General features: G+C 33.8%; 1 protein-coding gene across 2 annotated transcripts in view; it reads right to left on the bottom strand.

The window, feature by feature from the left end:
• LOC118735561 (chaoptin) overlaps nucleotides 1-13,443 on the bottom strand; it is a 269,772-nt gene that overhangs the window by 20,573 nt on the left and 235,756 nt on the right. For both annotated transcript variants that reach the window (XM_036465369.1, XM_036465370.1), the window contains one exon: nucleotides 2,692-2,836. In XM_036465369.1, the coding sequence (XP_036321262.1) occupies nucleotides 2,692-2,836 (145 nt within the window). The remainder of the gene's footprint in view (nucleotides 1-2,691; nucleotides 2,837-13,443) is intronic.

The following is a 13,443-nucleotide window of genomic DNA, read 5'->3' on the forward strand; positions in this document are numbered from 1 at the left end:
TTTATTTCTTACTTCACCTAATGAGCATTTTAGGATGAGGATCAAGAAAATGAGTTTTAATTGCAAAGAAAAATCGCGATAAATATCAAAACGAAAAACACGAATGCATTTCAACAACACTCTCGCACGAGTAGTGGTCCACCATATATATATATATATATATGTAGGTACTATATGAAGGCACAGGCGGCGTGCAACTCGCTCAAGTAATTGCAAAAAATTTTTCGTACACCAACAGGTTAGTAAGAATTATTTCTGCAAACGATTTGCCGCCAACCTTATTGCCTTCTTCATTCTGTAGTTTAATTTTATTCTCTTTCTACTCGCGCGCCACCCCAGCTTTCTGTTGCTTTAATGATATTTACTTTTTGATACGTTTATTTATATTTTTCTTTCACTAAGTGAATTTCAATCTCTTCATTTTGCCATTTTCTCATATTAAATTCAACTTTATTTACTGGTCAGCGTTCATGGTTATTGATTTATCAGCAGATAACTATATATATGTAAGTACATAGTTGCTCATATGGAGTGGTAGAGTGCAATCGAGCAGAAAAGCAGCAAAAGTAGTCTTGCGCCAATGCGTCAGAGAGGAAAAACCAAAACAAAAAAAAAAACAAAAACTACATTCATAATATAGATTTTTTACATACATACATACACACATATGTATGTACATTGAAATAAATGTAGATGGAGCTGTGTGGATTCAATAACTAAGTATGTATATGCAATGTTCAGTATATTTACAAAACTGCATGTTTTCAACTCATTTTCATTACATTTACTTGAGAAATATTTCCTTCTTTTGAAAATTTTTTTATTTAAGTATGTACAGCGAACTCATTTAGATCAAATATCATTTAAGTGTAGTTTTGGGAAATAATTAATAAAGCTGCTGCATCCGGTAAATAAATCAAAAAATTTCGGTTAATCTTGCTGTATGTATGTAAGTGTATAGGTATGTATATACATACATATGTACGCACATTTACATTGAACATCAACTTTGTAAACCACACATTCGTGCATACATACATATGTACGTAACTATTTATGCACTAACATATCTCGGGTTGCTCAAGGCTTTGGAGCAGCAAGATATAATTTGAATCTAGGTGAATTATAAATAAATATACGGTAGGTAGGTAGGTAGGCGCCGAACCATTTTCAATCTTTGACACAACTCGTCAGGAACCTGAGGTTTTTGTCCCACAAGTTGTCAAGGTCACTAAAGTAAGGATACCCCAGAAAGCGCAACTGAAACTGAAAGAAAACTGTCTTCTCCTATTCAAAGTTTATGCAACTTTTACAGCATCTATAGTAAGGAAATCTGCGCCGTTCTGCAAATTTTTCTATGTGAAAGTTGCCTATTAGAGTGCCAATTGTGTGAGATATATCCTTCCTCTTTAGAGAATATTAGCGCTTCAAGACCTTTTTCGAACCCACCTAGACTAAGTTGCCTAAAAATTCGGCAGGTCAAAGTTTACATTCATCTCTTGATCGTAAGTGGCGAAAGGCATACCAATGCGTTATTTTACCCGAAAAAAACTTTTGATTTTTATTATTTGGAGCAAGAAATACAGATGGAGAAAGATAGAATTTTGTTTTTAACAGAAAACAACCAGTTTTTTTGTCATTCAAAAAAACCCCGAAATTTAAAATACTAAGGATCCCGAGTATTCCCAAAAGTCGGAGAAAATTCTTTAAAAAATATCAATATTCTGTAAAGGTCTCCGAACCCTACCCTGAAAATAAGGTGAAAATCTTGAAAAGTTTCGAAAAAGCGAAGAAGTCAAAAGTAGAACCCGAAGAGTTCGGAAAAGCCTTAAAAAGATTCTGAACCGTCCTGAAAAAATCCCGTGGAAAGTCTCAAAAAAATTTAAATTCATACAAAAATCTCAAAAGTAAAAACCGCAGACTTCGAGAAAAGGTTATAAAAAGATTCTGAATGGACCGCAAAAAATCCCATGAAAATTTTAAAATTTTGAAAATTTTCGAAAAACAAAACAAAAAATTAGAGGTATTTCAGGATTCTATGTAATGGTATCTTCAAACAAATACGGTACCACTGAAGACTATTTTTATCAGTTGCGAGATTTTGCCTTCGCACACTTTCGTGTGTGATTCCTTACGGAATGATTTAATAGGAAGCCTTAAAGCACGTTTATTTTCCTAATATAGATTTTGCCTTGAAAAATTAAGAAGACAGAATACGCAGCTCCTCAAAATGTAAATTAGTAAAAGCTTAATTAGACTTCAATTTGCTTATAAGCCTATAAATAAATTTAAAAAAGAAGGCCATCACATAAGGACATACATACATACCTACTCATAAAGAATGAAAATAGAAAAGAAGATCGTCAAGAGCCACAAATTATTGTCTTTTCGCTAAATTAAATTACAAATTCAGCAAACTAACCAATAACACACACATATGTATGTATACAACAGCCAAACAATCTCTACACACACATTCAGGCATACTATTTTGCACTTTACTGTACACATTTGATATCTACCTCATTTATCTTGCAAGTCGAGTCGTGTACTACGATTGATGATATGAAAAAAATACTTCATTGATTTATATGGTTGCTATGGTTTGTTGTATTTTTTTGTATGTACTTATGTACCTATGCCTCCATGTACAAAATATGTCTAAATATATATTTGTTACTGTGCACTCACCTGAAACTGCGATCTGAAATGTCCTGCAATTCGTTATCTATCAATTTTAATGTTTTCAGTCTGAGTCCCTGAAATGTTTCATCGTCGACACTTTGCAAATGTGTGCGTGACATTTCAATGTAACGCACGGAACTATGTATGAATTCTGTAAGTAGAAAGAAGAGAGAGATTTTATATAAATAATAGTTAATTAACAGAGAAACTATTAATAAATTTTGGCTGAGCTTCTCCTCCAATTTCTCGGGTGCGTCTTAATAGACCTAGACTTTTACATGGCTTCCGGCAAGTTTTCTAAAAACGTTTCATTTTATTACTTAGTTTACTGTACCCATAACTTTTTAATATTAGAAATTTTGCAAGAACATTGACCATTTTTGGTTGCATACGACGTACTCCAGTTTTGCCAACAAAAAAATTTATAATTTTTTTTCCAAAATTTCAGAAAATTGGTATTCTTAAGTTTTAACGGAAACCTCTCCACCACTTTTGTAGATTAATAAAAATATTTTTGTCTTAAATATAGTTCAAACAGCAGCTAAAACTATAAAAATAAAAGTTTCTAATTTTGTACAAAATTTCATACAAATCTCATCAAATTTTTATAAAAATTGTAAACTTTTAATGCAACGTTTCAGCAAAATTTCGGGTATGCAGTTTAATAGCCCATTCAATTCTCGTCTAATAAAGTGCAAGTTTAAGCTATGTCAAAGTGCTGGTTAATTTTTGACAATTATTTTTCAATACGATATTGCGCGTTTCTCCCATATAAAAAGCATTTGTTAGTTGGAAAAAATACGCAAGATCATTAGCATAAAAATTTTCAAACACCTCCGAGAATTTGGAAAGACTTCTTGGACATTATTATACTAAAATTAAATTGTTGAACTGCATAGTCGAAATTTTCCTAAAAACATTTATTAAAAAGTTAGAAATTTTGATAAATTTTTTACAAAGCTTAAATCTTGTTGTTACTACCCACAGTTTTGGTTGCGTTTGAACTATATTTAAAAAAATATTAAAATTTTTTTAATTTATAAAATTCTATTTTTTTTATATTATTTACAAAATTCTACCACATATTTTTTTTTTAAGTGGTGGTAAGTTTTGCGTGGCTACGAGTGAAAATTAGCATAACAAAATAATAGACTTTGCTGAACTTATCCTCCAATCTAAGGAATAATTTTGCTAAAGCTACTTTCCGCTTCAATTTTAGCAAAAAAAATCACTCAGCGAAACTAAAATAAAAGTGAAATTAGTTTGACCTTTTTATTTGAGCTTCTTTAAATATTTAAGACAGATAAAAGCTTCGCACCACTAACTTTTGTTGATGTTCTTGGTTTTCCTGAAATTTATTTTTAGTATTTTTTACCAGACAACTTAAAAACTTGTTCGTCCTTATGCATCAAAAAATTTATATTTTTTATTTTAAAGAATTTTTTCCCTCATTTAATACCGATATTAATATTCAAAATTGCACCGGATTCTTAAAATATATATATATTTTTTAATTAATTAGAAGTCCTTAAAAAAAACCGGTTTTTGTATTTATGGTCACTAACTTCGCGAATATAATATTTAAATTCTAAAATTGACTGCCGCACGATGTAGCTTGTCCTCTACATCCTTTTTCTCTACCTTCATTTCCGTAAAATTTTACTTTGCTTACTACTTTCTATTCCTTAAATTTTTTTTTTAACAACTTTGTATCTCCTTTTTCCCCCATTTTCTTCCAGGTCACAAGTGAACGAAGTTTCGATCGAAGTTCAAATTGTTACCCATTTGCAGAAGAGTAGTCGCGTATATATGTATCTACTATCACACAAATTGCACGCCACTCAATAGATTTGTAAGTGTTTGCGGCAGCAGCAGCTTTTAGCCAATCATTGCTGCCGCACAGGGAATTTCAAACAAGCGCTTACTTACGACAAAAAAGCTAACACAAATAGATACAAACCAATGAGTATGCACACACACAAAAAGAAAAAAAAATCACAAATAATGGGGTCATCAGCGAGGCCATCGAGTCATCACAAATGACAATGGCAGTTCACGCTTGCTGGTAAACGGGGGCAACTGTATTGTAATGGGCACATTTCGTGAATGCAATGAAAATTGAAATAGGCAATTAAGTCGACAGTTAGGAGGCAAGCAGGCAGGAAACGATGCAATCGCGTACACAAAGCTGATACAGTTGATTTTGTTGGAAGTGCTTTTCGGAAATGGATTTCTAATTTATTTAAAATTTGAAAGCGATTTCGATTGAGAGTCGCATACGTAAATGAGTTTAAAACGTCTAAGTGATTTCGATTTTGATGCGTTTTTTTCTCTACCTCTCGCTCTCAATTTCTATTTAGATTTTACTTAACTAGTACAACGTTTTTTTTTGTTTTTCATTGCTTTAATGCGCTAGATCAGATGCAATCGCAGCAGTGAAAGCAAAACGCGCAAATGTTACTCATACGCCACGTAGCCCTTTGTAGTCGTATATACATAGTTGGTAATGAGATATTTGCGCTGGGGTGGCAAAGCTTTTACAGCCAATCGTGCACAAATAACTTTCACTGTTTCAAATAAAACATGCGCTTTTGTTGCGCACAAATTCAATGACGCTATCAATATGCCATTAACGTTGGCAAGTTAATAGATTCTTAATGAGCGTTGCTTACTAACAAATGTAAGCTACAAGCTAATAAAGAGCTTAAGTAATGCCAGCAAGTAGTTTGGTTGTGTGTATTAGACAACAAATGAAATGAATAATGCAAAGTAATGTGTGTGGTTGTTTAATATGTAGTAAGTATATCGCACAAGCGGTTGGGTGGTGGGTGGTTGCAATAAGTAGTTGGGATCTAAGCGGCGCACAATAAAACAAAATGCCATGCCACTTAACTCAAGCAACCAAAGTTTAATAGGGGCTCAAGCTGGCTTTTGTAATTGCCCCGCTGTCTGTGAGCTTATGTGTATAATGCCTCGACCACTATGCCGCTTACATATATGCCCATTGTGCGAATGTCGACTTGTCTGCTTGCCTGCTCGTCCAGCTGTTTATATGCTTGCTTTTTATCACATTCTGGTAATTAACACAAGATTAACTTTCGCACACAATTAAATACGAAAGGGCGCGGCATGGTTTTGTAACTTACAAAAAATAAAACAAAAGCCTGGCACAGTTCGCAGCGTACAAAGAGAGCTGCACACTTTCAAAAAAGGAATCCGTTCAGAAAAAACCAGTTGCAAACAAGTCAGTTTGTTTTAGTTTGGAAGGAAACCATGGCACAAGGCATATCATAAGATAGTAGGCTGTTCGATTATTCGAATTTTTTCCAAACCCGGTTTTAGAATTATTCGACAAAGGCAATTTTGATAACATCGGCTCCCATTTTTTTTTTTTTTTGTAATTCGGAACAATCCGGCTAGAGCGGTTATTTTTTTTTCTAATTTCGGGTACTAAGAATTGAAAGCCACAAATAGAATAAAACTTAGTCAGAATTCGTGAAACCGATCACATAAATTTAATTTTTGGTATGCATGGAAAATGTTTCTTAATATATTAAAATAATAATATAATATGTATTATGGCGCTTACATTTTTGCCAAGTTTTTGGCCGAGCTGTTCCTTCCAATTACATTTATGTATGTTATTCTGTTTTCCCTTATCTTCATTTTTATCTTTATACTCTATCGATAACAAAATCGATAGTAACATCCGACAAAATATCGCTAACAAAAACAATAAAAATATCGCGAAAATCGATATAAAATTCGATACAAAATTCGATAGCAAAATCGATAATTACAGTGGTAGCAAAATCGATAAAAATATCGATAAAAAACGATAACAAAAATCGTTTAGCAAATCGATAAAAATATCGATAACAAAATCAATAAATATTCGAAAAAAAATCGATCACAAAATCAACAACAAAATCGATAAATAATGGACAATAGTGTCGATAAGCAAATCGATAATAATATGGATAAAAAATTCGATAAAAATATTGTTAGTAAAATCTACAACAATATCGATAACAATATCAACAAAAAGTATCGATAACAAACCGCTAAAATATTGATAACAAAATCGATAAAAATATCAATTATTATATCGATAGGTCACGAGAACCCCGAAAATTACTAAAATCCCAAAATTGTTCACAGATTGAGTCTCTGTGTCTCCATCTATTTTCTTTTCTCTATAATTACCTGTATTTTAATCTTTCTTTCTCTATCTTCATCCTTACTTTTATCAGTATCCTCATCCTCATCTTTTTCTTTATATTTATCTTTTGTTTTTACTTGTGTGTTTATACTTTTCTTTATCAACATACTCCCCTTCACTAAAGTAAAGTGTTTAAACTTACCTTGGTTTTCATTTTTGCATTTATCTTTACGCATCTCTGTTTTTGTTTTTATTATTGCCCTTGCTTTTATCCTTTTCTTTATCTATGTACATACTGCCCTTTACTTTCATTCTTGTATTGTCCTTTTGCTAAGTGTTATTCTTTAACCTTTTATTAGCAAGTTTTTGTTAAATTCATACCATATGCATACACACAAGAAGTGCTTGTTTCAGCCCCAACCATTTCCGTTGCACCATTTCCGTTGCATCATTTCCGTGTGCAATTTCCGTTGAATTTGCCAATTTACTCCCAACCAACTAACCCTCCGCTAAAGAAGTTTCACTTTAAAAACTGTTTTGATTTATTTTTTAATGTTGGGTTGAACCGGGCTTGAACCCAAGCCCTGCGACTTGGTAGCGCGCACTGCTAACCACTTATTAAATAATTTGAAGTTTTAAACAGGTGGCAACCCTCTAAAAACTGTCCAAAAATATTGTATATGTTCGAGTTAAGGATTTCTTAACAAATCAAAGAAATCAAAGATTTAGTTAACTAGCTCAGTTAAAAGACCCGGTCAATTGATCAAGTTCAGAACGAAACGACCGAACTCTAAGTTCCAGTACTCGACCATAAATACTTTCAGAGGTAAGCAGTATGAAAAACTCAGTTTTTTTTTATGGTAAGTGCCACACCCCTTTGTCTAATCGAGGCCAAAGCTATGCTATCTTTTAAGATGGTCTAAATGATAACAGTGTGCATAATTTTAGGATGATCGATTGAGTAGCTCAGACATGAAAGTTTAACAATCAAACAAACTTACTTTCGCTTTGTTGTAGATCGTACTTTCATAACGTTACTAGTATAGTTATAATCCTATAAGATCTACAACGATACGACATTATATAACACCTCCTGAACTCCCTAAATATTCGTAACGATTTACAGCGAAATTTGAGGCTCAGTTGTATACATACATGCTATACATTAGAGGAAAAATCGCGTTATTCGATAAAAAAAGACTCCGGTTTATGCGATATTCAATAAATCATTATTTAAAGAAAATTGCCCAAAAAATTTGGGAAAACCCGGTTAAAGCCGGTTTGGAAAAACCGAGTCAAACACCCTAGTAGGTAGTCTTTACCATTGTTTATATGTTGCTGTTGAAAGAAGCTTCTACATACACGCCTCTGCAAGCGACTAATTTCTTGTAATTTTTTGAAGCATTGGTAGTTGTTTAAAAGCCTTATTGTTTGAGAGAATATTTATAGTTTTACACATTTGCAAATATAAAAATATTCATAAAATCATACATGTTGTCATTAAATAAACCGGACTATTAAAAATATACGTATTAAGTAGATTAACCTTGTAAGAAGTTAGGTTGAACGGCATAGAACAACTTTAATTTGTAGTGAAAAAACTGCTCGGCACTTAAATCAAACTCAAACGGTCCATGGGGCGGGAGTTGCTCCTTTACAGCACGAGACATAACAATATGAATGGACTCCACTTTGACTAAGTAAATATATGTGGAGCATTCTTTTCGGACGGGAAACCCCATGCTCCCCGAAATTAGTTTCGTCCTAAGAAAGCATGCGAAGGTGCAAATAAAAGCTTATTTCATCTTGAATTCCATGTGGCAATTTCATGAAATAATAATGGCTGAGAAAAGATAGGAACTTCGAATATTTATGAACTATTTTCTCAGAAAATATGCGTCTATAATAAAAAAAAAAAGTACTCTATACACTTTTGAGGAAAAATTGTGAAAAATTTTTTTGTATGAAATTAATTTTTTGGAGCAATAATTCCACCCCAGAGATAGAGCGATTGAAGTAAAATTATTCATAGATATGTCGCTGTATCGATAAATGCATTCATCGTTTATTAATGGATATATATATAAACAAATCTCACTATTCTCTTTTTAGTGTCACTTCCTTCTCTCGCCAGAAAAAAGCGCTAAAGTATATTTTTTCAATAGGCGAAAAAGTACCAAAATCACTAATTTTTTCATTGTCACTCTAAAAAAATCCTTAGTAACTTTGAAAAGCTTTCAAATAGAATGTACACATTAGAGGCACTGAATGTTGGCATCAAATGCAACATATCTGTGAAGTTTTAAAAGTGTGCCACTAAATAAAAAAATAAAAAATATTGGCAGCATTTTTTAATTTTGAAAACTTAAGATATAACAAAATATTAAAACTAAACGATGAAAATGTTGTTCTTGCCAAAACGAACGAATCTAGTGTAATAAAACCAGTGTGCCACAAAAAAAAAAAAAAAAAGAATTACATCGAAGGATGACTATGATTTGAAAAAAATAAAATTCCATTTTTACAATTTCTATTGGCACTCTCGAAGTTCAATCTAAAATGTGGTAGCCAGTGTTGCCACTTTGTGACTTCGGAACTTTTGAGGATTTTTATTTCGAGGAATTTTTGAGGAATCTTCTCTCGATATATACACCATGCAAACATGACTCGTTCAACCAAAGAATTTTAGTTTTCTTCCAGTTCCCAATGTAAAAGAGTTTGGGTTTCTTCTATTTTTCTCTCTTGCGTCCTCATTCGGTAAAAATTCCTTTGCGAATTAGGCGATTTTATCATACAAAACGTAAGCGGTTTGATTAAACCAAAGAACGTACATAACAAGAAGGGACAACTCGTTATAATTGTGGTGAAATTGCGCAACAGTGTCGTGCCTTCTCTTTTCATCCAATCAAAAAGTGCGCTAGGGCAAAAGAGAATGCACGCCCCTGTTGCTCGCATTCGCTACAATTATAACGAGTTGTCCCTTCTTGTTATCTATGTTCTTTGATGAAACGTCAATATGGCGGCCAGAAAATCAAAATATTTTGATTTTTGTTCACATTTCCCCCAAACGGCTTGCTACTAAATATTCAAAATGTTATCGAACATTTTTTTCATTTCATCGTTATATTTTCAACTTATTTTGAACTTACCAAATCTCGGTAACGAATGGAGAGAATACGCATTGTTCGATCATAAGGATATTTGTATTGATTCGTCATTAGACCCAGTAAATTATAGGAAAACAGTTTTTGAATTAAAAAATTCTTCAGATTCATATAAGTTTTTAATTAAAAAAATTATATCTGCTTTACTAATATAGCCCTTTTCTAATGCTTCAGTTTAAAAATGTGTAGGACTGACTTGAGGATCAGATTGAGCACTGATATAGTTGCAGTAATATTATATAGAAACCAAGACATAAAAAATAACGGTGATACCTTGTTTGAACCGAACAAATGTACCAATTGAATTGGAGAATGAAATTAATTTTTACACTAAGTACCTGTAAATGGTATGCAGTACACAATACTCATATCTGTAATAAGAAAATTTTGAGCAATTTGTTCAGATTTTCAATTTGTTTTTGAGGAATTTGGTAATTTTTTTGTGGCAACACTGGTGTTAGCTGACTGTGCAGGATGCTACGGGGCATATAAGTTACATACACAACTATGTGTACGAGTTGTTAGTTTGACTTTCTTTAGTATATCTTTTTTAAGTTTTAATTTAAATACAATTTCGCGATGAAATCTTGTTCTAAGGCATAAAACGGAACACAATGTATTGTCTAAGATGAGTGTGCCATAATTTCAAACTAAAACCACGCTTTTGTCAAAAAATGTAACAGCTCGTGAAATTTGCACATAAATCGACGAAATAAATTTTTGTATCGATTAAAAATTTATTGTACTACCAAAAATTGTGATACAAATTAGTTTTGTGAAAGTAGGAAAAAGGCATTAAATAAAAACAAGCAACTCCTTAAATTTAGGGTGTGCGTATTGACGGTGTCAAGGAGCAAAACACTTCTGAAAAGCAAAACTTAAGTTAAGTACGCAATTATCTCTTCAGATATGATGTGTAAATTTCATAGTTGTACTGATTACCAGAAGCTTACTAGAACGAAATATAAGTTAATTTTTATCTTTTGGTTTTTTAAGTTATGCAGTATTGAAGTAAATTTACTCGGACCCTTTGTACCTTTCGACTGCTGTAGGTTGAGCACTATTTATTCAAAAAAGTTTTTTTTTTTTTTTCTTAATTCAGTGGTTTCCATTTTTAAATCACGCACAGCTGTGTGAGCGAGGTTTCATACCACAGGTGGCTTCATTTCACTTTAATTTTTGTTTTCAAAGCAACGCTCGGCATTTGGGGACACCAAAACAAACAACTAAAATTCACAAGTCAAAAAAGTATAAAACGCACACTAACCTAATTCAGCGTTGGCTGTGTCGAGGGGCCGAAGCGGTCACTTTTGTAGCCGGGTGTCCCACTGAGCCTACGAACGACCAGCCAGCGCACAAATAAATTGAAGTGAAAAGCATTCAAAGGTAAACACAATGAAAAACGCGCACCGAATTAAAGAAGAGGAAATAAAAGAACGCTTATTTGTTTAATGTATTTAATGTATGTATGTATGTACAAACATATGGGTTCGCGTATGCATGGCAAGCATTCAAGTCGGAATTGTCTCCACGTTTGTGCGCACCCACCAGCACCACCGCCACTCCTCGCCAACGCGACTCGGCAGTTGTCCTTGTGTGTTGAAGTGTTTGTGTGCTTGGGTAAATTCATGCCCGTTGTTTGTGCTCTGTGTAAGCTTGGGCTTTGCGCTTTGTCCCCAGAGTGGCATCAACAATAACAGAAACAGCGGTTACAGACAACAGCGCCAAAAAAAAAAAACAACAACAATTAAATAACGTTTCGTTGAGCATGTGTTAATTAATGAGGTTGCACTGCATGTTGGTTAGCACGGGTGGAATTGGCCGGTTCTTTGTTTTTTTTTTTTTTTTTTTTTTTGCTATGGAAAGGACGCTAGGCGGTGAACTTTAACACGCCACGCTAAAGCAAAGCAGAGCAGAGCTAAATGGCAGACGGTGCTGCTAGAGGGCGTTGTAGGTTGTGCTAATACTGTGTGCTTGCCAGAGTGTGACAGCGGCGGTCCGTTGGACAAACAGCTCGGGGAGAAGCAAGCAATACATGTGTACTAAGTATTTGAATGCTAGTATTTTGTATATATGTATGTAATAATGTAATAGTGTATGCCAGCATGTGTATGCAGTTTGACAGCTACAGTGCGGCGGCTGTTGGAATTCGGCATTGAGGCGATACATTTGTCCGCACAGCGCACAAACACAAAGGTTTGTATGTAAACCGTATGTATTGTATGTAAAGTATTGCACCTATGTACATACAAAAGTATGTAGTACGAGTATGTTCGTATGTAATCTGCACAATTCTATATATATGATATAGAGTACTCCTATGTTCGTCGTCAACTGCAGAAGGGCTAGGCCGTCTAAGCCTTTTGGCTGTTTGGCTTATTTGGCGCGCCACCCGAGCGCTGGCTACAGCTGAGCTTTGTTAGTGGTTTGTTGCAATGCCGAAGGGCTGTGTGGTAGATGATGTGTATCTTGCTACTTAGCTGGACAGCTGCAAAGCTTAGCTATTAAGCTGTTAGGCTAACTGCAAATGCTGTTAAGATTTGGTATTGTAAGTGATCCCTGTGTGAGTGGGAAAAGATGTTTGATTAGTTTCTGTTGAAGGATGTAAGATACTTTTAAGTATTTTAAGTATTTTTTACCAAATAAGTTTCTTCGAGAGACACAAAATTTTCTTTTTTATTAGCGGCAATATTTATCTATAGGTTTCTGCAAGGCAGAAGCACGGTAACCTGGATCTCAGTAATATTTGCGCTCCAATGAAGGCTATTTTCTGTGAAGGATGTTTAAATAAATAAATCGGTTATTTCACCGTGTTTCAAGCCAGTTAAATTAGCAGGATGTAGTTGGTTAATGCTTAGATTTTAGGACAGCCCATTTTGGGCTTGGAAAGATTATTTCACCAACCAAAAACTACAGCCTCTTTCAAGCTGAGTTTGCTGCCATACAGGAAATAGTTGAACACCTACGTATAAGATAAGTCATATCTTTATCTACTCTACTCAGCCGGCACTCAAAGCATTTGACTTAGTCACATACAATTCAAAAATCTTAGCGGACTATCGCAGACATCTGGTACAGCAGTCTGCTCTTCACTTGGTATGGGTACCGTGGTAGCTAAACATAACTACCACACAACGAAAAAGCGGATGAACTTGTAAGAGAGGCCACATTTGTTCCACTGTCGCAGTTCTGGACCATTTCGGGAATAGTTCGGCGCTAGTTGGCGCCCAGTTCGGTGCTAGTTAATTATTATGAAGCGACTTTTATAATATAAGTCTCAAAATAAAAGCCTTTGAGGACTTAAAAACATAAATCTCTCTGATAATTATTATGAAGCCACCTTTATAATATAAGTCTCAAACTAACAGTCTTTGAAGACTTAAAAATATTTATCTCTCTGGTAATTATTATGAAGGATTATTATAATATAAG

This window comes from Rhagoletis pomonella, unplaced genomic scaffold (genome assembly GCF_013731165.1).
Source record: "Rhagoletis pomonella isolate Grant_MI unplaced genomic scaffold, Rhpom_1.0 Rhpom_scaffold_00003, whole genome shotgun sequence".
In the NCBI taxonomy this organism is placed as follows: domain Eukaryota; kingdom Metazoa; phylum Arthropoda; class Insecta; order Diptera; family Tephritidae; genus Rhagoletis; species Rhagoletis pomonella.